This window comes from Mixophyes fleayi, chromosome 7 (assembly GCF_038048845.1).
Source record: "Mixophyes fleayi isolate aMixFle1 chromosome 7, aMixFle1.hap1, whole genome shotgun sequence".
Lineage (NCBI taxonomy): Eukaryota > Metazoa > Chordata > Amphibia > Anura > Limnodynastidae > Mixophyes > Mixophyes fleayi.
In genome coordinates this window covers 32,894,392-32,917,957 of record NC_134408.1, presented here as the reverse complement: position 1 = coordinate 32,917,957, position 23,566 = coordinate 32,894,392, and the positions used below count along the sequence as shown (strand labels likewise).

The window sequence follows — 23,566 nt, the reverse complement described above, 5'->3', positions numbered from 1 at the left end:
GCTGTATATATGTAGAGAAGGGGTGGTATGTACACTGAGGGGAGCTGTATATATGTAGAGAAGGGGTGGTATGTACACTGAGGGGGGGCTGTATATATGTAGAGAAGGGGTGGTATGTACACTGAGGGGGAGCTGTATATATGTAGAGAAGGGGTGGTATGTACACTGAGGGGGAGCTGTATATATGTAGAGAAGGGGTGGTATGTACACTGAGGGGGAGCTGTATATATGTAGAGAAGGGGTGGTATGTACAGAGGGGGGGCTGTATATATGTAGAGAAGGGGTAGTATGTACACTGAGGGGGAGCTGTATATATGTAGAGAAGGGGTGGTATGTACACTGAGGGGGAGCTGTATATATGTAGAGAAGGGGTGGTATGTACACTGAGGGGGGGCTGTATATATGTAGAGAAGTGGTGGTATGTACACTGAGGGGAGTTGTATATATGTGGAGAAGGGATGATACGTACACTGAGGGGGAGCTGTATATATGTAGAGAAGGGGTGGTATGTACACTGATGGGGAGCTGTATATATGTAGAGAAGGGGTGGTATATACACTGAGGGGGAGCTGTATATATGTAGAGAAGGGGTGGTATGTACACTGAGGGGAGCTGTATATATGTAGAGAAGGGGTGGTATGTACACTGAGGGGGAGCTGTATATATGTAGAGAAGGGGTGGTATGTACACTGATGGGGAGCTGTATATATGTAGAGAAGGGGTGGTATGTACACTGAGGGGAAGCTGTATATATGTGATGCGGGAAGGAGTGGTATATACACTGAGGGGGAGCTGTATATATGTAGAGAAGGGATGATACGTACAATGAGGGGGAGCTGTATATATGTAGAGAAGGGATGATACGTACACTGAGGGAGAGCTGTATATATGTAGAGAAGGGACGATACGTACACTGAGGGGGAGCTGTATATATGTAGAGAAGGGGTGGTATGTACACTGAGGGGGAGCTGTATATATGTAGAGAAGGGGTGGTATGTACACTGAGGGGAGCTGTATATATGTAGAGAAGGAGTGGTATGTACACTGAGGGGAGCTGTATATATGTGATGAGGGAAGGAGTGGTATGTACACTGAGGGGAAGCTGTATATATGTAGAGAAGGGGTGGTATGTACACTGATGGGGAGCTGTATATATGTAGAGAAGGGGTAGTATATACACTGAGGGGAGCTGTATATATGTAGAGAAAGGGTGGTATGTACACTGAGGGGAGCTGTATATATGTAGAGAAGGGGTGGTATGTACACTGAGGGGGAGCTGTATATATGTAGAGAAGGGGTGGTATGTACACTGAGGGGGAGCTGTATATATGTAGAGAAGGGGTGGTATGTACACTGAGGGGGAGCTGTATATATGTAGAGAAGGGGTGGTATGTACACTGAGGGGAAGCTGTATATATGTGATGCGGGAAGGAGTGGTATATACACTTAGGGGGAGCTGTATATATGTAGAGAAGGGATGATACATACACTGAGGGGGAGCTGTATATATGTAGAGAAGGGGTAGTATATACACTGAGGGGGAGCTGTATATATGTGATGAGGGAAGGGGTGGTAAGTACACTGAGGGGGAGCTGTATATATGTGATAAGGGAAGGGGTGGTATGTACACTGAGGGGGAGCTGTATATATGTAGAGAAGTGATGATACATACACTGAGGGGGAGCAGTATATATGTAGAGAAGGGGTAGTATATACACTGAGGGGGAGCTGTATATATGTAGAGAAGGGGTGGTATGTACACTGAGGGGAGCTGTATATATGTGGAGAAGGGGTGGTATGTACACTGAGGGGAAGCTGTATATATGTAGAGAAGGGATGATACATACACTGAGGGGGAGCTGTATATATGTAGAGAAGGGGTAGTATATACACTGAGGGGAAGCTGTATATATGTAGAGAAGGGGTGGTATGTACACTGAGGGGAGCTGTATATATGTGGAGAAGGGGTGGTATGTACACTGAGGGGAGCTGTATATATGTGGAGAAGGAGTGGTATGTACACTGAGGGGGAGCTGTATATATGTAGAGAAGTGATGATACATACACTGAGGGGGAGCAGTATATATGTAGAGAAGGGGTAGTATATACACTGAGGGGGAGCTGTATATATGTAGAGAAGGGGTGGTATGTACACTGAGGGGAGCTGTATATATGTGGAGAAGGGGTGGTATGTACACTGAGGGGAAGCTGTATATATGTAGAGAAGGGATGATACATACACTGAGGGGGAGCTGTATATATGTAGAGAAGGGGTAGTATATACACTGAGGGGAAGCTGTATATATGTAGAGAAGGGGTGGTATGTACACTGAGGGGAGCTGTATATATGTGGAGAAGGGGTGGTATGTACACTGAGGGGAGCTGTATATATGTAGAGAAGGGGTGGTATGTACACTGAGGGGGGGCTGTATATATGTAGAGAAGTGGTGGTATGTACACTGAGGGGAGTTGTATGTATGTAGAGAAGGGGTGGTATGTACACTGAGGGGGAGCTGTATATATGTAGAGAAGGGGTGGTATGTACACTGAGGGGGAGCTGTATATATGTAGAGAAGGGGTGGTATATACACTGAGGGGAAGCTGTATATATGTAGAGAAGGGGTGGTATGTACACTGAGGGGAGCTGTATATATGTGGAGAAGGGGTGGTATGTACACTGAGGGGAGCTGTATATATGTAGAGAAGGGGTGGTATGTACACTGAGGGGAGCTGTATATATGTAGAGAAGGGGTGGTATGTACACTGAGGGGGGGCTGTATATATGTAGAGAAGGGGTGGTATGTACACTGAGGGGGAGCTGTATATATGTAGAGAAGGGGTGGTATGTACACTGAGGGGGAGCTGTATATATGTAGAGAAGGGGTGGTATGTACACTGAGGGGGAGCTGTATATATATGTAGAGAAGGGGTGGTATGTACAGAGGGGGGGCTGTATATATGTAGAGAAGGGGTAGTATGTACACTGAGGGGGAGCTGTATATATGTAGAGAAGGGGTGGTATGTACACTGAGGGGGAGCTGTATATATGTAGAGAAGGGGTGGTATGTACACTGAGGGGGGGCTGTATATATGTAGAGAAGTGGTGGTATGTACACTGAGGGGAGTTGTATGTATGTGATGAGGGAAGGGGTGGTATGTACACTGAGGGGAGCTGTATATATGTGGAGAAGGGGTGGTATGTACACTGATGGGGAGCTGTATATATGTAGAGAAGGGGTGGTATATACACTGAGGGGGAGCTGTATATATGTAGAGAAGGGGTGGTATGTACACTGAGGGGAGCTGTATATATGTAGAGAAGGGGTGGTATGTACACTGAGGGGGAGCTGTATATATGTAGAGAAGGGGTGGTATGTACACTGATGGGGAGCTGTATATATGTAGAGAAGGGGTGGTATGTACACTGAGGGGAAGCTGTATATATGTGATGCGGGAAGGAGTGGTATATACACTGAGGGGGAGCTGTATATATGTAGAGAAGGGATGATACGTACAATGAGGGGGAGCTGTATATATGTAGAGAAGGGATGATACGTACACTGAGGGAGAGCTGTATATATGTAGAGAAGGGACGATACGTACACTGAGGGGGAGCTGTATATATGTAGAGAAGGGGTGGTATGTACACTGAGGGGGAGCTGTATATATGTAGAGAAGGGGTGGTATGTACACTGAGGGGAGCTGTATATATGTAGAGAAGGAGTGGTATGTACACTGAGGGGAGCTGTATATATGTGATGAGGGAAGGAGTGGTATGTACACTGAGGGGAAGCTGTATATATGTAGAGAAGGGGTGGTATGTACACTGATGGGGAGCTGTATATATGTAGAGAAGGGGTAGTATATACACTGAGGGGAGCTGTATATATGTAGAGAAAGGGTGGTATGTACACTGAGGGGAGCTGTATATATGTAGAGAAGGGGTGGTATGTACACTGAGGGGGAGCTGTATATATGTAGAGAAGGGGTGGTATGTACACTGAGGGGGAGCTGTATATATGTAGAGAAGGGGTGGTATGTACACTGAGGGGAGCTGTATATATGTAGAGAAGGGGTGGTATGTACACTGAGGGGGAGCTGTATATATGTAGAGAAGGGGTGGTATGTACACTGAGGGGGAGCTGTATATATGTAGAGAAGGGGTGGTATGTACACTGAGGGGAAGCTGTATATATGTGATGCGGGAAGGAGTGGTATATACACTTAGGGGGAGCTGTATATATGTAGAGAAGGGATGATACATACACTGAGGGGGAGCTGTATATATGTAGAGAAGGGGTAGTATATACACTGAGGGGGAGCTGTATATATGTGATAAGGGAAGGGGTGGTATGTACACTGAGGGGGAGCTGTATATATGTAGAGAAGGGATGATACGTACACTGAGGGGGAGCTGTATATATGTAGAGAAGGGGTGGTATGTACACTGAGGGGAAGCTGTATATATGTGATGAGGGAAGGAGTGGTATATACACTTAGGGGGAGCTGTATATATGTAGAGAAGGGATGATACGTACACTGAGGGGGAGCTGTATATACATGACGGGGAGTGGTGGTATGTAACAATGGGAGGGATGCCGATAGTGGCGGGGGCGGTGTCACTAGTAAGGGGGAGGGGCATCGAGCAGTAGCCTGGAGTGGCGTACATAATAGTGAAGGCGAGCCGAGTAGTGCATGTCACAGCAGCGGTTGGCGTGGTGATATTAGCACATCTACTGAGGCAGAGTTGGCGGGATGACGGGGTGTATTAGCGGGGATGTGTATAATGATTGCAGCGAGTGGTAAATTGGAGAGAGACGACAGACATCAGCCAGTAAATAACGGTCACTGTGGGGAATGAGCCATACAACAGATCGGGAGTACATAAGGGCGGGGCCTGAATGCCCGGAAGGTGTGGCTAACGGCAGTGCTGTCAGTGGACGGAGGGACAGAGTGCAGTCCAGTCACTCAGGGTGAGCAAAATGCAATGGCCAGGCTAGAAGGAGCGGCGGCTGAGGACGACACTTCCAGTCAGAGGCGGTATGGGTGAGGGCGGTGCTGTCGGAAAGAGGGTGTAACATAGATGTCGCTGTCACTCAGTAGAGGGAGTGGATAATGAAGTCAGCAGCTGTCAGTCAGGGAGATGGGCGTGGCGAGTGCTGGCTCCCAGATTCCCGCGCATGCGCACATGTTTGTTTTGACTGAAAATGCCGTCGGTTTCGAAAACGGCGCTGAACGGCTCCCCGCAGACCGAGAAACCGACTCACTACACGTAAGTGAGGGACACGGGGCGGGAAGCGGGTCCAATTTCGGCGCTCGCTGCTGGCTTTTATCAAGAAGCACGTTGTATTTATATTTTCTAATTATCAATTAACGTCATTACTTAGCATGGGGTACGCGAGTCCCTCGTGTGCTGGTTATTGTTCTCCGGTATAGCGGTACCGCCGCGCTCCCAGTCCGGTGCTTGCTCTGCTCGATTCTGCTTGCAGAGACGTTGCGCTGTTTGCGTAGCGCAGAGTTACTTCTCTAACAGTCTTGTTGCACGTCAGCACATCGCAAGTCGTCTCTGAGAATAGCACTGCGAGTGGCGCCTGCTCGTTCCCGTGCAGCTTCTCCCTTTAAATAGAAAATCTTTCCCTCCATCCAGCAAGATGACAATATTTCCAAACAATGCTTTCATTCCTGGGTCCTCGGCTCATTAACCGGCCTCTCTCCCTCTAGCTTACAGCAGGGGATCGAGAAACATGCTCTGTCTGTCACCATCTGCTTGCATTCCCCATTGATTTCTATGTTAATGTCTAAATTCCATTGGTGTGAACGTAAGGTCTTCAACAAATCGTCATGTCCATAAAACAAGCAATTTAATGTACACCAGTCTCTTCTGTAGCAGCTGGCTAATGCTTTCAATGGAAGAGGGAGCCATACATTTACATTATGTCGTTGATCCTCTTGTGCAAAATGTTTTGTGTGTCTAAAATACATGTCCCAACACTTTGAAATGCAACCATTTTCTTGGTGTTTAATGTACAAAAATCACTAGGTAAATTTTATGGTGTTTTAGTGGCTACCTACACCTTTCACAATGTTACAAAGTGCAGCCAAACACTTTCTGCTTTTCTGTACCAATCCATTGCCAGAAATGCAGTACTCCATAGCTAGACTTTAAAACAGAAAGGTTAACATATGGACTTTTTCAAAAGGTAACTGCATTTTTATGGTGTGCCAACAAACTGAGAATTGCTGTCCACCCTCCTTATTTCAGGAGGGTGATTGCTGTGTTGTTGGTCTCGGTCTGTCTTTTTATTACATTTGAAACTTTACTGCAGCAGAGCTATAATAAACATTGCTGTTTTGTTTTAACATTGTGCCAATTGCGTGTTAAGTATATTTATTGCGTGACTGTAATGTTCAGTGAAGTTTTTCATCAGACTACACAAAATGCTGAAATAACAATTAATGATGATATTTAATGCCTTATGCAGCACTTACCAAGTTTTATTTCTATTCCCACTCCTCCTCCCCCCTTAGGTATCTAAAAGAATTTAGGACCGAGCAGTGCCCGCTGTTTTTACAGCACAAATGTACCCAGCATAGACCTTTTACCTGTTTTCACTGGCATTTCTTAAATCAACGTCGTCGCAGACCCATCCGAAGACGTGACGGGACATTTAACTATAGCCCAGATGTTTATTGTACAAAATACGATGAAACCACAGGAATGTGCCCAGATGGAGACGAGTAAGTTTGCTCTTTTTTCCTGCTTGTTGGTGCATGTTTTGTTTTAATTGCCAATCTCACTTATTGATTCTTTATTTTGCTGTTTGTAATATCAACTTTTAATTATGTAATCAGAAATGAATACCAGGAATTTGAATAATGATCTCTTTTTGCTCTTGGAAATATAGTTATTTGTAGTTGGGTCCTTTGGTTGAAACATGATGCACTGAGTGATGTGTACTGTTGATTTGAATGTACCCTGCTATGAGGCCCCATTGCATACACGCAGATCATTTAGATTAACCAACTGTTCTACTCTATATGTATGCAAAGTAAGGTCTATTTTTATTTGCATCTTGCATCTGACTATAAACTTTAAATAAGTTAAATCTGAAAATATTTATAAATCATGTTCAGCAAGTATTTCAGGGATGCTTTGCATTATATTGGTTATATGTTTTTGTTTTTATTTTGGGTTTTTTCTTCAATTTTTTCACTTCCACCGGCGGCCTCAGCCATCGCCAGTGATGGTCTAAGCGAATTTGAGAGTTGATAAGGACTCTGCAAGATTTCATATATTCAAAAAGAAAGACATGGGGGGGGGGGGAAAGAATGAGCATGACATTACAGTATTTTTTTCTGAGCTTTACAAATAATTGATCAGTCATATCCTAATATTTTCCATGACACACATACAAGTTTATTTGGGGATGATTGTTATACTGGAAACATTGATTTAATTAGTCATTACAACTGAAATGTGAAATTATTTTTTTTTGTGTCGGAAGTGTTTAAGGCTGCAAATAAGAAAGGGGCCACATGCAGCTGCCCCCCTCCCCCCCCCCCCCCCCCCCTCCCCGAACATGATTGATTGTGGAGGATGAGGGTGTTCACACATACAGGATTTTTCCCATAGATTGTAAGTTTGCGAGCAGGGCCCTCTTATGTCTTTTTGTATATATTACCCAGTATTGTTTTTATAACTGTTTGTTCCCAGTTGGAAAGCGCTACGGAATCTGCTGACGCTATATAAATTGATGATGATGCTGCTTAAGTGACCACTAACTGCACCAGGAAATTCATTTAAAGTTAAGAGCAAATCCAGCTATATGGTGCAAGTTTGGACCTGGACATACCAAGTTTCTGTGCAAAGGGTGCAAATTAATTATTTTATATGCAAGGAAAGTACTGCGTGACTGTGCATGTAATACAGATCAACAGAATGTGGTTTTGCCAAGGTATAAAATTTCACTTTCTTGCTGGATTTACGGCTAAATTTAAATCTGGCCCTAGATATCTGAAAATTTATGTCTCAAATTGCAGTGCTGTAGGGGTCTCCTGATACTGAGCCCCCTTCATTGTGTAGCTTGCTGTAAACCACTTGACAGATCTACAGTGAATGTATTGCTAAACTTGGATTGTTGTTGCTGATTGCAGATTAAAGTTCTATCTTAAACATTTCCATGGTGACCAAGTGCTGATGTGTATGGCTTTGTTAAATGAATCTTGATAAGTGTTTTGTGTTGGCAATTAAATTAATTGCCACTTTTATTTTGTATTGTTGTGCCACAATTAAAGAGAAAAAAACGTTTGAACATTATGATTAGCTACTAAAATTAGGATACATTTTTTTTTCTTTTTGACTGGAAGGAAATCTAGGGATTGTTTTAGGTTTTGAGGGTGTCATTTATTCATAGAATAAGCTTAAAAAATAGTTTTCCAGTTTTTTACCAGTGGGTGAACAGTATGGATTTAACATTTTAAACAGTGGTGTTCCTGAACGCCTCTATTTACCCATCTACAGAAATATAGCATTTTAGTTGAAAAGTTGTTGGAAACAATATGTGATTCAGGACTTTCTTTACGCTTTTTTTTTTTATTTTTTTAAGTGAGGGACACTTTGATTTGAGTGTTGCCTGTGATGTGTTAACCATGGGCAAACTACTTTCAAAGTGCAGATGCTGTACTGGTCATTGATCATATCTTGGGCACTCCTGTCTGTTTATATCTCAATGCTTGTAAAAGTTTAACACATTAAAAGATTGAATGCACAAAAAATAACGCCGTTCGATATCCCATCCAAGAAACATTTTTGTATAAATCATATGTTGCGCTTCTTTCTGAATATTGTAGGCTCTGTTAATTCTCTTTAAAAATTAATTACTACATTTATCATGAAAGCGCAACACATTTCCAAAGTGTTCTTTAGTCGATAATTTATACTTTATGCTGTTCGCATGGTGCACTTCTGATGTGTTTTTGCAGTTGCTTTCTGTGTCCTAGATTGCTTCATAATTTTTGGCATGGGTTGCTTATTTTACAAGTGATGTGAAATGGGTGCTTTATGAAAGATCTCTGCTTTGTTTGCAGTTTAGGGAAATGTACACACCCCCTTGTGCACACACACCCCCTTCAGCCATGCTTTTTACGTGTTTGAAAATAAAGCCTTGAGCTAAATAGGAAGTGATCCAGTAGAAGGACACACGCCCCCAATTCATTAATGAAGTAGAAAGTCCTCCCTAAGCCTGTTTTCAGTCTCGTCACTTGCCTGCAGGATCTGTTAAAGATAAAAGAACACATTTAGCAGCTCAAGTTACTGAAAAACACACTTGGAAGTAGATTTTGTGACTGCTACACGTTTATTTAAATTCTGCTATTACAGGGTTATGGAATCTTAACTTTTTTGGATTAATAGTTGTGTTCTTAAGACAACAATTTAAACCAATAACTTCTTGTGTACCTGTCTGCCTAAAGTCTCTCTAGATTTTTTAAATTTATTTTATTACATTTTAACAGAATACAGATTCCGATCAAATCATAAGCACTATAAAATATTTGAGTGCCAAATCTTGTATAGGAGCACAATATGTGCTTAAAAGTTTGATGGAGCCACCAGGAGAACCTGTCTTTGAAAATGAAGTCGTTTCTCCGATATACAACCGCACTGAGATAAATTACATTTCACTAGTATGATCTCTCATGTCCAAAAGTGATCCCTCTTCCTTGGACGTGGAAAAGATGGGTTTATCCAGTCTAGCACATTGTCCCCAAGATTGATATCCAGTATTGTAAAGGTGGGCATAGAATATAAAAGTATCTTGTAATCTGTACCGGTATATTAAAGTCAGACAGCAAGCGTGACTTGTTCTCTGACAAAATGCAGTTTCCTTCCTTCTCCAATACAAGCAAAGCTATGGGCCTTTTTGTTCTTCATTGCAATTGTACACTATCAGTCTCTCTTTATGGATGTAAGAAGGTGGAATATAGTATGTAATTTCTGATCTACATAATGAAAGAAAAAATAAATATATGTGTTTTTTATATATATATATATATATATATATATATATATATATATATATATTATTTGTTAGTCGACTCTTAACTTTGTTTTTGTTTTTTTTTTCATTGGAATCTGTAATTGTTTGAGTATTTAAATGCAACATGGCTTGATCATGCATTCCTTTTTCTTCAAAGTTTAAGAGCATCTGCTTGAGATTGTGTGTTGTTAGAGAGTTGAAATTCTGCACACTAATAGTTTTTAGGTCACAATTGAAGGGGAAAGTCCAAAACACCTTCAGTGGAGCCTGAGTTTGGAGCATTCATTCTGGAAACCGGTAATCTGCAGCTAAACCACTCTGGTCTTCCTGCATTAGGACATTGGCATGTTATGTCATAATAGTAGGTTGGGTTAGTCTGGGAACCTATTTAATAAAATATTTGTTTCGCTATGTATAGGTAGGATTTCATATGTATATTATTCCCTCTTACTTTTGTAATGAAACCGTTCAGGGTACAAATGTTTGATACATTTATATTATTGGAGCCACTTATGATTTTTATTAATCTAATCTACTGCTGAACACTGAATGGATGATTAAGTGCAGAAACTAAGTGACTGAAGTTCTGTTTGATGGGATGCAGCTTTAAGTCTGCTGTACAGAGTTCAGAGGATCGTGTGTGTGGCTTCTACTGCTAATTCAGTCACAAGATCTGCTATCCCGTCAACAGCAAGAGCCAGTGAAGACGGGCTGATGAATGACACCGACTTCACAACGAAGACATCCATCCAATTCCTAGGATTGTGTGCGCCGTGACTGCTACTAATTCAATAACAGGATTTGCCCTTTGTGTGAATAGCAGGACAGGCTGCTGAATTACATACAACGGGAATCCCTGCAATTTATAACATCCTTCTAAGGCGCAAAGTTTGAAATATGCTGGATTATACTGAATGATCTGTGAATCGTGCTTGTAAATGTGTGTTAAGTTGGGGCTTGATGTTCTACAAGGAATTAGTGACATTTTTATATTGATTGGGGCTGCCTCCACTTTAGTGATATATACAAACTTTTTCACTTGTGAAATCTAGCTATAATCTTTTATAGATTGGTGGATTCATCTTAGTGTTTAGCAGGTTTTAAGCTAAAAATGTGGCTACATTATAGAATAGTCTAAAATACATTCAGATCATTAGTTTAAGTGATTAATGAGATTTCTTGAGCTATACATAGATATGGAGAGCGATATATAGTAAAAAAAAATATTTATTATAGATACACCCTCATTATTTAGTCATTTTGTCTGATTACTAGCACTGTTTTCTTGTATCTTGTAACTCTAGTGTCTATACCTATATAAGCACCAGGCTTTTTCACGCCTCAGTGATTGACAGATGGGCAGTAATGCATAGTGTGGTTTGGGGCGGGGCCAATGATGTCTCAGCAAGTCTGTCTCTACTTTTTGTCCTGTATTCCATCCGGGCCCTGTCCCACAGATGTGGGAGGAGCTGCTGGAGTGGGGAAATAAATTTACATTAGTAAAACTGCAATGGATTATCGGATTAACCCTGAACTGTGCTTTACTATATAGTTTACATGTGAAAAATTTAATTTTGGTGATTAATGATACTTGTAAGCATATAAGACAGTCTTTGGGTTGTCCTTGTATTTATAGCTTGGTTTACATCCTGTTCAGTGTGTGGCCAATGTGTCAAGCTCTTGCCAAATAAGTCTTCCCATGGAAATCTATAGCGTTTTTCTTTTTCTTTTTTCTTAAATATTTTTTTTTTAACTATTTATTTTGAGAAATCGCAATGATATACAGATACGAATCAACAAATTAGTACATTGCAGAAGTAGAAAAGACAAAACAAAACAGAAAGCAAAGCAAAACATGAATAAATAACAATGTAACAGAAAATTAAGTAATGGATATGCAAGACATCAACAGAATGCCATTGAGGAGACAGGTAAGAATACCATTGTTACTCAGGATATTCAAACATCAATAACATTTTATAATAGTATAGTGGGGGGTGGGGGGGGGGGGCACTGGTCGTCACCTAAAGAAAATAGATAGATAATAAAAATAAAAAGAGAACATTCTTCCCTTTATCTTCTTTTATTCTAAAAAAAAAAAAAAAAAAAAAAAAAATAAGTTCAGGAGAGAGCATTACCCAGGTATTCGGGGCAGGGGTAACCGATTCAGGAGTCAGGCCCCCTATGCACATCACTTAACAGGAAGGAATTGGTGCAGGAGCTAAGGGGTTATAAGTAAAGCCAAGGAGACCGAATCTGGTGGAATTTATCGTCCTTATCATGAAGGTGGTATGTAATCTGTTCCATCTGTGCAATGAACCAAATATAGGATCGTAAGGCCGCCATAGTGGGGGGTTCAACTTGTTTCCATGACTTAGCCACTAGGCAACGCGCAGCTGCAAGCACATGGGAAGCCAATTTTGCAGACTGTCTATCATCATCAATCAGAGGGTAACAGAGCAGAAAAGACCATGGGTCTTTCTGGACGGGGCACGGAAGGAGGGAGGAGAAGGGGGCACGGAAGGAGGGAGGAGAGGAGGACCCTAACTCGGTCCCAAAAGGAGGATGTTTTAGGGCAGGACCACCAGATATGTAAGAAAGAACCCATCTGGCCACAACCCCGCCAGCATAATGGAGAACTAGAGGGGAACATTTTAGTAAGTTTGTCAGGGGTGTAGTACCATCTATAGTATATTTTATAAGCGTTCTTCTTAACTAAAGTGGAAATAGAACTGGTGGCAACCTGTTCCCTTATGGTTTTCCAGTAATCCTCCTCCGAGGGGGGGCCCAGGTCCCTCTCCCACTCCCTCTCATGCCTACCTCCGGATATCAATAAAAATTTTATTGAAATTTTTTTGCATAAATATGGGGTACAGAACATAGAGTGTTTAATCAATGCAAGAGGAAGAGGGGGTGGAAGGAGGAAGGGCCCAGAGAGTCCCACCATCGGGAGGGGAAAGGAAAAGTTGCTCAATGAGTAATGCAAGATAACATAGGTAAAGAGAAAACGAAAAAACATTATACAATCAACGTATCCAAAAAAGACATACCATAGTCCCCTAAAGAAGCAAAGGTCCTCCCATGGTGGAAGATAAAACCCTTATCCTACTAATCGACCTGAGAGGTTTCAATCGGGGTTTGTGGTAAGGGGGAAGAAGAAAGGTTAGAAGATCCAGCAGATGCTCCGGCTCCTTCTGTAACATAAATATGCTACTTTAGCCACTTCATAATGGGGGCCGTAGAGTAGGGTGTATCAATCATCTCCATCTCTAAATTGCGTTGGTCTTTAGAGATGATTTTGGATATTGTAGGGAGAGTAGCAACCTTCCAATTTTGGGCTATCTCTTCTCTGGTTGCTATCAAAATGTGGCCCAAAAGATATCTGTCTTGTTTAGGGAGGGAGGCTGGATATAAATGAGGCCTGGATCCACGTCGATAGAGCGGCCCATGACAGAAGAGCAAAAGTCAAAGACCTCTCGTCAGAAAGGGTGTATAACAGGGCAAGACCAAAATACATGAAATATATCAGCTGTTTGGTCGAACGGACGCCAACATAATTTTGTCTGGGAGGGCCATATTACTTGGAGCCTGGCCGGCGTGAGATATAATCTGTCTAACGTGCATCTCTGTATGGTTGATGCATTTGGATATACAATGTGAGGTAAAGTTCCCATTTGGTTTGGAATGGGGACTTTATAGAGACTACAAGAGACTGGAGGTATTGATTGGAAATCTATATTGTATTTAATGCTTGTTAACACTTCAGAGCGCTGCAAAATCGAGGTAGATTTTATTGAACTTTTGTGTGTGTGTATATTGCTCCATTTGGCGAACATTCATTTTTAGTTCATCGGCATCCTTCCTCATTGAATGTGCGTTGAGAACACATTAAACATATACTTTGCCACAACATAAGACACTTATGAGTACTTCTGTGTTGCTGTTAGAAGATCTCCTTGTTTACTTATACGATAAAACCATTAGTGTATTTGTTTCATTATTATTCCCCCCCCCCCCCCCATGCCTTTTAGTTTTTTTTAGATTTCTTCACATGTCTGTAATGTATTTTTAAAGCTTGTTTAGTTGCCAACACTACAGGTGTATACAGTCACAACTCGTATGTTTGTGGGCTAGGCGTAGTGAGTGCTACAGATTTGGTGGCCAGTCCAGATCTGAACCATGGTGTGATCGATTGCGTAAACTGATGTCACTGCTGCTTATGAACTTCCCCCCTATATGATCGTCTCATAATATTTCCTGTCTCCTTTCTGCTTCTGTGTTTACATTCGGCAGATTCCATCTTTGCAGGAATGCTGCATTCCTACATTTTTATTGGTTTTGATTGGGTCACATGTTTGTAATAAGTGGTGCTGTAAATCGTTGCTGCTAGCTTCCAGGCTGTTCTCCTATCTCTCTCCAGTGTGATTGTTCTGACCATTTTATTGCATAATAACAATCCTGATTGTTTACCGGTTACTTATCTGCAATGATATGACATTAGAGATGAACTCTTAATTGTGTGTGAGCAAGATAATCGTTTATTTGTTAAATTTTACCAGGTTAATGGCCGCTAGTGAATTTCAGTGCTACTGTTGCTTACCTCCACAATCTGGCTGACCTGTATATTGTTTTGGATACTTTGAGTGCAGATTGACTAAGTTTGAATTGTGTTTTGTGCTTTTGATTTATTGTTTTCTTTCCTACCATTGGGGCACACTATCCACAGAAGGGGAGGGGTATAGTAGGGGAGGAGAGTGAAGATCAAAGTTAAGTACCTAAACTCCTAGTCCCACTACTATACTCCATGTATCTCAATATCCCCCAATGGACTAAGAGAAATCGATTTTACGGTGAGTAAAAATTTTTTTTTTTTTTTTTGTCGGTGTTTTTCTAGGAGTTAGATGGGCAATTTTCCAGTTGAAAGTTGTTCATAGCGTTAAATCGCTTTGATGCTAGCAGATTAGGGTGAAGGGAAGGGCTCATCCCCCATTACATGGAAGAGATTATGCTCTGAAGGCTCAACATGTAATATTTTCTGAACATACTTCCCCTTGTGTTTCTCACTAGTGTTCCCACTCCAGTTCATTGTGTCGGTGCAGGAGGGTGATTGAGCGCCATGAGAGTGTTCTACCCCACTGCTTTCCCCAATAAGCTTGTTTCCATTTCTACATAAGGATAGCATGCTAGATCAGGGGCGGACCTAGACTTTATGTTTAGGAGGGGTGATTTTGCATAATCGCGCCCCTCCTTTACTCTGGCTGGCCCGCATTTAGCCACGCCTTCTGCTCGATTGGGCACGCCCCCTCCCGTTTTGATCGGCGACTGGGACCTATTTTAAAGGTAGACTTTCTGCTGCTAGGGGGGATGAATGCCCTGATCGCCCCTTCCCCCCCTTGGTCCGCCACTGTGCTAGGTCTGCCTTTTTGAAACCACAAATGTAGTGTAAATGGTCTGGTATAAAAACAAATGTAATGTTTTGGCTTTTTTGTTTCTCAGTATATATATCCAGTCAACAGACACTCAGGGCTAGATTTACTAAGCTGCGGGTTTGAAAAAGTGGGGATGTTGCCTATAGCAACCAATCAGATTTTAGCTTTCATTTATTTAGTACCTTCTATAAAATGACAACTAGAATCTGATTGGTTGCTATAGGCAACATCCCCACTTTTTCAAACCCGCAGCTTAGTAAATCTAGCCCTCAGACTTTGTTTTAAAGCTTAGGCGCACATTTGGGTTTACCAGTCATTGTATCTTTGGAGACAATTTCCCCACCATGGTGTAGTTTCTTTTCCAAATTTCTCATTATATAAATGACTTAGAATGGCCCTAAAATTCATTATTTCAATTGGAGGCAATTCAGCTACATGCTAATCCTAGCTTGTTTTTCAGTTTTAAAAGCAGATTTATTATCGTATGTCTGTTGTATTATGCTATTAGTTTTGGGTCAGTGACTTTGGTCCAGGAAAAAAAAAAAATTGTTTATACATTAATAAAACTAATGAGGAAAACTTGGCAGCATAATATGGTATTAAACATTGTACTCTGTTAATCTCCATCATCGTTTATTTGTAAGGCACCGCAAAACTCTGCAACGCTGGACAGTCAGAATGACAAATCATAGAAAATACAAATCTCCCTTAAAAGCAGAACAAATACATAGGAGGTTGATGAAGGAGGTGCAGACGAGAGGCAGAGGGTGGAGATGCTCTAAGGCTAGCAATGGCGGTAGGAGCCAGTGAGACTGGAGCTGATCAAACATATCCGGGGTGGGGTAATATCACGCTAGAGGGGTGGGGGATGATAGGCTATAGTAACGAGGTGTGTTTTGAGACCACACTTGAAACATTGAAGGTTAGAATGGTCAGGTGGGGTAGGGAGTTACATAAGTAGGGAATAGCACCTGAGTTGTGAGAGAGGAAGATCTGTTTCTGTATTTAGGACACTGTATACAGCGCCGGTGCTAGGGTCCTTGGCGCCCTAGGCACAGTGTGAAAATCGACGCCCCCCCCCCGTGTGAAAATCGCCCCTCCCCATGTCTTTCTTTAACTTACATCATCATCACGGCCTGTCACTGTCAGTGAGCGGAGGGGAGAAGACAGAGCAGAGAGGAGCAGCTTCATGCAGGTAAGATTCAATAGCCCCTTCCCTCCTTTCCTCCTCGTGGATTTCCGTTTTTTTTTTAATTTCGAGGCGCCCTGCAGGTCCCGGCGCCCTAGGCAATTGCCTAACCTTGCCTAATGGGAGCGCCGGGCCTGACTGTATAGTGGATAGATGGATGATCGTAAGGCCAGATAGCAGGAGGTTGCTAATGAGAACATAGATAAAGTATATGGTAATGAGTGAGATAAGGGCATATTCAGGCAATGTTTTGAAAGAGGAGTTGACAAAAGACTGGGGGATAAATGTATCGAGCTGAGTGTTTTCGTGTGTGTTTTAAAAACCAATGAGATTTTAGCTATCACTTATTTATGTGGCTAAGTGGTTAGCACTTCTGCCTCACAGCGCTTGGGCCATGAGTTCAATTCCTGACCATGGCCTTATCAGTGTGGCGTTTGTATGTTCTCCCCGTGTTTGCGTGGGTTTCCTCCAGGTGCTCCGGTTTCCTCCCACACTCCAAAAACATATTAGTAGGTTAATTGGCTGCTATCAAAATTGACCCTAGTCTGTCTCTGTGTGTGTGTGTGTGTGTGTGTGTGTGTGTGTGTTAGGGAATTTAGACTGTAAGCTCCAATGGGGCAGTGACTGATGTGTATGAGTTCTCTGTACAGCGCTGTGGAATCAGTGACGCTATATAAATAAATGGTGATGATGATTTAGTACATTCTACAAAATGATAGCTAGAATCTTATTGGTTGCTCTAGGCAACATCTCCACTTTTCAAACCCGCAGGAAAACTCTCAGCTTGTTACATTTACCTCTGGGTTATTCCATGTCACTTCAACTAGGGTTGTCCACCACCCATCTCTGATTTCTACAAATTTTTTTTAGTTGAGAGGATGTCACAAATGTTCCGAAACATAGGGGTTGAACCTGGAGGGAACAGTGCTGTGAAGGGTGTTGAGGAGAACAGGTTGGTCACCTATTTTTAAACTGCTTAGAGGTCAAGGAGGATGAGTAAGGTGAAGTGACCGATTTAGCATTCAGGAGGTAGAGGCGGACACTCCATTGACATCAATGTGGTCAACTTGCATTGAATTGAGCACAAATTTTCTGAGAAACCTCCACACCCAAATGCATGTAGAAACATGAGTGGCTTTTGCGTCTGTCAGTAAAATTCATTGTTTCCGTTCACATGCTTTCTAAACCCTAGTAAACACGTGTTTCAGTGTAGGTCATAAGCTAGCTAAAGATATCACATGTTTTGCTCCCTAACATTCTGTTACATAACAATCATGTAACCACAACTAAGGAGGACATGATAGAGATGATGGAAGATGTATGTGTATCTTCTTTTTTTTTTTCCCATTTAGCAACTGGTGTTGTTTAATTAGTAGCCTAAGTAGACCATGTGCAGTTGTTAAATTTAGTCTCTTTAATTTTCATGAAACGCACTAAAATAAACCTAAGATTCAAATATCATATTGTCTAATGCTATGGAAACACAAACAATGATGCATAATAAGATCTTACCAAAGCCTCTTGGAATCGTTCACCTTTTATTTTTACTTCCACAGCCTGCAGCCTAAGTTACAGGAAGATACTTGGCAGTCTGCCATCCGCTGCTTATTCTCTGTTGCTATGACAGCATTGATATGATGAAAATGAAATGCAGCTCAGTCTACACACTCACCTGGTTAATGCTGATGTGTTATGCAAGCCAGTTACACTGTCTTTCTGCAAAATGTTTTTCTTTAATGCTTTTCCAAAAGCATTTGCATGAGAGCCTAGAATCCTTGGAAGTGCTTCCCTTCTAATGCAAGCAGTGAAATCACATAATCAGCCGATCTAAACGGGTGGCGCGAAGAATTAAGAGAAATTATTTAGCCCTTTTTGGAAACAGACTAGGCAGGTAAAGTGGTCCAATCTCTGCTGTGATAAGCTACTGAGAAAAAGATGGCATTGACTTTGTCTGTTGGCTTGTCAACCTGTTTCTTTCCATCAGTTGTGGGTCTACAAGTTCATGCATATGCTGGGATTGATAGTTCCACAACAGTTGACGGAGCTGTAGGTTGGCTATGATGGCTATATTAAAGCAAATATACATACCAAACCAAAGTCCTGTGTTTGTGTGTTAAAATAAGTAAAAGTGTATGGCGTGTTGGCAGGTAAATAATACGTAATTGTAGCCAAAAGCACCTCAATTTCAATGCATATGTTGGGACGTATGGAAAGTGGCTTGTCTGGGTATGAACTTTCTTGTATAATCCTATACATTATAAGATTCAGGGAGTTAATAATCCTTATAATTTATCAGTTGGGTTAGCAGGTTGTAGGTTCAGCAATTGCTGGAAGTTGGTAGCATTTATTTGGTAATAAAAGATTTACAGCTGGAATTGGCCTCAAGGGGTTTCGATCTTCTAAGACAGGAGTCTGAAACCGGTACGTGTGCTAGACGTGGCACACGGACTACACGTGGCACACGGACTACTTCTGTCCGGCATGCCGGAGCTCCGCAGCTGTCTCACTAAAGAAGCCGCAGATGGGCGAACTGAAGCTGCTGTGAGCATGCATTCACTCCTCTTCGGCTCTTTAGGGAAGCAGCTCCCAGGTTCCATTGTGGAACAAAAGATGCTGACTCCAATTAAGCATGTGGCTTAATATGACATGGGGGCTTTATTGTGTGGCATAACATGAACATTTATTTGTTGGTCTCATTACTATTAAGATTACCATGATATTGGCATTGTAAAATAAGAAATAAATATATTGTACATAGCACCCTATACCAGAATACTTTGACATATAGATAGATATATATATATATATATATATATATATATATATATATATATATATATATATATATATATATATATATATTATAAATAAATTAATTAGTATGTGTAAAAAGAATTTTTCTGGCGCACTGATAGAAAAAGGTTGTCCCCATGCTCTAAGAAGTTACAGAATTTTAAGTTGTTTGTCTTATACAGGTAGAGCAGGTGGAACGTAGTTGACCAAAGATAACATTTGTGGCATCTGTTGTACACCTGTGTTTGCTTTGGGTTGGCTGGTTCTTCCAGTAATATCGTTGCTTCTTTATTGACCCATTACACATTCGTTCCAGTGAAATGACTGAGGTGGTCAGGGATCCAGTTATACCTAAACTGCTAATCCAAGTTTGTTTTATTCTTGTACTGTGCTCTAGTGGTATGTGTGTGTTTGCCTTTTAAAGCTCTCTCTTCAAACAATCATTCGATAATGGTCTCTCAGCCTATTCTTTCTATCTATACGTTTATTGGAATGTCTTGCTGCTTAGATTATCATCAACATTTATTTATATAGCGCCAGCAGATTCCGTAGCACTTTACAATTGGGAACAAGCAGTAATAATACAATACTGGGTAATACATACAGAGAAGTAAGAAGGCCCTGCTCGCAAGCTTACAGTCTATGGGACAATGGTTTGATACAAAAATGTAAGTGCTACATCATATTGAATATTTGTCCAGGTAGAATGCAAAGGTTACAAAGTTTTGAGTGGGTTGTATGCTCAGTCACACACCTATGTTGATCAGAGAGCAGTTGTCTTGTGTTAGCTGTGTAGAGGGTGGTAAAAGGGTAACCTAGGGAGATTAAGAGGGTGGTAGAGGTATACTATAAGCTTGTCGAAGAGGTGGGGTTTCAGAGAAAGCTTGAAGGTTTGAAGACTAGCGGAAAGTCTTGTGGTGCAAGGGAATGAATTCTATAAAGTGGGTGCAGCCCAAAAAGTCCTGTAACCGAGAATGGGAGGATGTGATGAGAGTGGAGGAGGGACGCAGATCTTGTACAGAACGGAGGTGTCGTGTTGGGAGATATTTTGAGATAAGTGAGGAGATGTATGTTGGTGCAATTTTGTTGATGACCTTGTATGTTAGTAGAAGAGTTTTATATTGGATTGACTCAGCAGATGTAAAACGGTTTGCAAGGAAAATAAATCTAGCTGCTGTGTGCAAAATAAATTGTAGGAGCTCAAGTCTGATTTTGGGAAGACCAGTAATGAGGAAATTACAATAGTCGATGGGGGAGATGAGTGCATGAATTAAAGTTTTTGCAGTGTCTTGTGTGATCTATGTACGTATTCCGGAAATGTTTTTTAGATGTATGCAGCATGATGTAAATATAGAGTTGATGTGGAGAACAAAGGATAGTTGCGAGTCAAGGATTACACCTAAGCAGAGAATTTGCGGGGTGGGATTTACAGCTCAGGGAGCTGCGAGCTGAAATCCGGCTTAGTATTACCGTAATAACGGTAATACTTTTAACGTGGCGGGCAAGTCAAACAATTGAATATGCCCCAAAGAGCGATTAGATAGGTAGGCTGAGAACCAGGATAGGACTGCCTTCAAGACCTAGGGATTGTAGCTTCTGTATGAGGAGAGAGTGATCAAGTGTTGAATGCAGCAGAGAGATCCAGGAGAATTAGAAGAAAGTAATCGCCTTTATTTTAGCTGTGATCAGATCATTGACAACCTTGGTCAGCGCAGTCTCTGTGGAGTGTTGAGAGCGAAAGCCTGATTGAAGAGGATCCAATAGGTGGTTTGCAGAAAGGAAAAGTGTTTTAGGCGAGTGTAGGCAATTTTCTAGAGAAGTTTAGAAGGGCACGGGAGCTGAGAGATGGGGCGGTAATTTGATAGTGGGTCAGAATGTAGTTTTTTTTTTTAGAATTGTAGTAATCACTGCATGCCTGAATAGTGATGGAAAGATACCAATAGAGAGAGAGATTTGAGATTTTAGTTAGTGGTGGGATAAGCATACAAGATAAGGACCTACCAATTTGTGAGGGTATGGGATCAAGAGGACAGGAGGTAGAGTAGGAAGATAAGTAGATGCTTAATCTTCATTTGTGGGATCAAATGAAGAGGGTGTCAGAGGATGCTGGGAAGGAATTGAGCTAATTGCTAGTCCAGGGAGATACCATTTCAAGTCTGGTCTTCTCAATCTTGTCCTTGAAATAGGAAGCACTTATGGTAGTAGAAGGGTTTGGGGTGGGAGAATTAAATAGAGATTTAAATGTGTTAAAAAGGCGTTTGGGGTTAGAAGCCTGAGCATAGATGAGAGAGTGGAAGTGTGCTTGTTTAGCAGCGTCCAGACCATTTCGATAGGAGTGGTAGATAACAGTATATGCGCTGAAATCATTAGAGGTACAAGATTTACGCCAGTGACGTTCAGCTTTATGAGAGAGTTTTTGTAGATTAATTTAGTGTTCCACGGTTGACAATTAAGTCTGCGCAGAGTTTGAAGAGTCGCTGGAGCCACTTGATCAAGGGCAGTTGTTGGGGTTTGGTGAAAATGAGGAACTGCCATAACTGGAGAAGAATGTAGAAATTGGGGAGAGAAGGTGTTGGAGAGAGGTGGAAAACTGTTGAAACTCAATAGTTACCGTATATACTCGTGTATAAGCCGAGTTTTTCAGCATACTTTTGTATGCTGAAAAAGGGCACTCGGCTTATACACGGGTGAACTTACCTGGTGTCCGGTCCCTGGCTGTCAACTTCTGCATATGCGTTCCAACAACAGGAAGTTCGGCATTTGGAACGCAAACTTGCGTTCCAAATGCCGAACTTCCTGTTGTTGGAACGCATATGCGTTCCACTGCCGGGTAGGTAACAAAAAATCTCACCCTATGTCCGCTTCCACCTGTAGTCAGGAATAACGGCATAGCGGCATCTTTTGGACACTGCCTTCTCCATTCATCTGTCTTGATCTCAGCAACGGCAGCTCACTATACTGATGTTCCCTCCCGGCGGCTGACAGGTAAGCAGACATAGGTTTGGAGACACTAGATATTGCTATCATAGAACAACTGTATGCTGCTAAGATATTATATAAAAACGCATCATATGCACAGTATGCATTGAAAGTCTCCCTCTCCCTCTCCCCCTCTCCCTCTCCCCCTCTCCCTCTCCCTCTCCCCCTCTCCCTCTCCCTCTCCCTCCCCCTCTCCCTCTCCCTCTCCCTCTCCCTCTCCCTCTCCCTCTCCCTCTCCCTCTCCCTCTCCCTCTCCCTCTCCCTCTCCCTCTCCCTCTCCCTCTCCCTCTCCCTCTCCCTCTCCCTCTCCCTCTCCCTCTCCCTCTCCCTCTCCCTCTCCCCCTCTCCCTCTCCCTCTCCCTCTCCCCCTCCCCCTCCCCCTCCCCCTCTCTCTCCCCCTCTCTCTCCCCCTCCCCCTCCCCCTCTCCCTCTCCCTCTCCCTCTCCCCCTCCCCCTCCCCCTCTCTCCCCCTCTCTCTCCCCCTCCCCCTTTATTTAAGTTAGTTTGTACCCAATGATTTCATAATCATTTATGAATGTTCCTTGTCATCTAGCTAGAAATGATTTCATAGATTGAACCTATCATTTTCATTTAGGTTTTTAATTTAGCGCTCTTTTCCACCCTAGGCTTATACTCGAGTCAATAAGTTTTCCCAGTTTTATGTAGTAAAATTAGGTGCCTCGGCTTATATTCGGGTCGACTTATACTCGAGTATATACGGTAATATTCCTGCGGGTATGAGTCAGCTTGGAAGAGTTTGACAGCAGAAAGGTTAAAGAACTGGGAGTGAGCATGTAGCTAATAAGGTGATGATCCGAGAGGGGGAAAGGAGTGTTAAGGAAATTAGAAACTGAGCATAGTTTAGAAAAAACAAGATCAAGACAGTGACCATCCTGATGAGTAGTGGGTTCAACCCACTGGTAGAGCTCAAGTGAGGAGGTTAGAGAGAGCAGCTTTGAAGTGGCATTGGAATGTGGATTAGCAATACGGATGTTGTAATCGCCCATGATGATAGTGGGGATGTCAGAAGATAAGTGAGGGAGCCATGCAGAGAAGTGTTCAAGAAATTGTTGGTGGGGTCCAGGGGGACGATGGATGACAGCAACACGCATAGAGAATGGGATAAAAATCCTAACCGT

General features: G+C 42.1%; 1 protein-coding gene across 4 annotated transcripts in view; it reads left to right on the top strand.

The window, feature by feature from the left end:
- Positions 1-4,649: 4,649 nt before the first annotated feature.
- Positions 4,650-23,566, top strand: part of LOC142097611 (putative E3 ubiquitin-protein ligase UNKL) — a 49,930-nt gene continuing 31,013 nt past the window's right edge. For 2 of the 4 annotated variants that reach the window (XM_075179609.1, XM_075179607.1), the window contains exons 1-2: positions 4,650-4,973; positions 6,529-6,738. In XM_075179609.1, the coding sequence (XP_075035710.1) occupies positions 4,858-4,973; positions 6,529-6,738 (326 nt within the window). In that variant the 5' untranslated portion in view covers positions 4,650-4,857. The other 2 variants (XM_075179608.1, XM_075179610.1) reach the window with 2 other exon arrangements.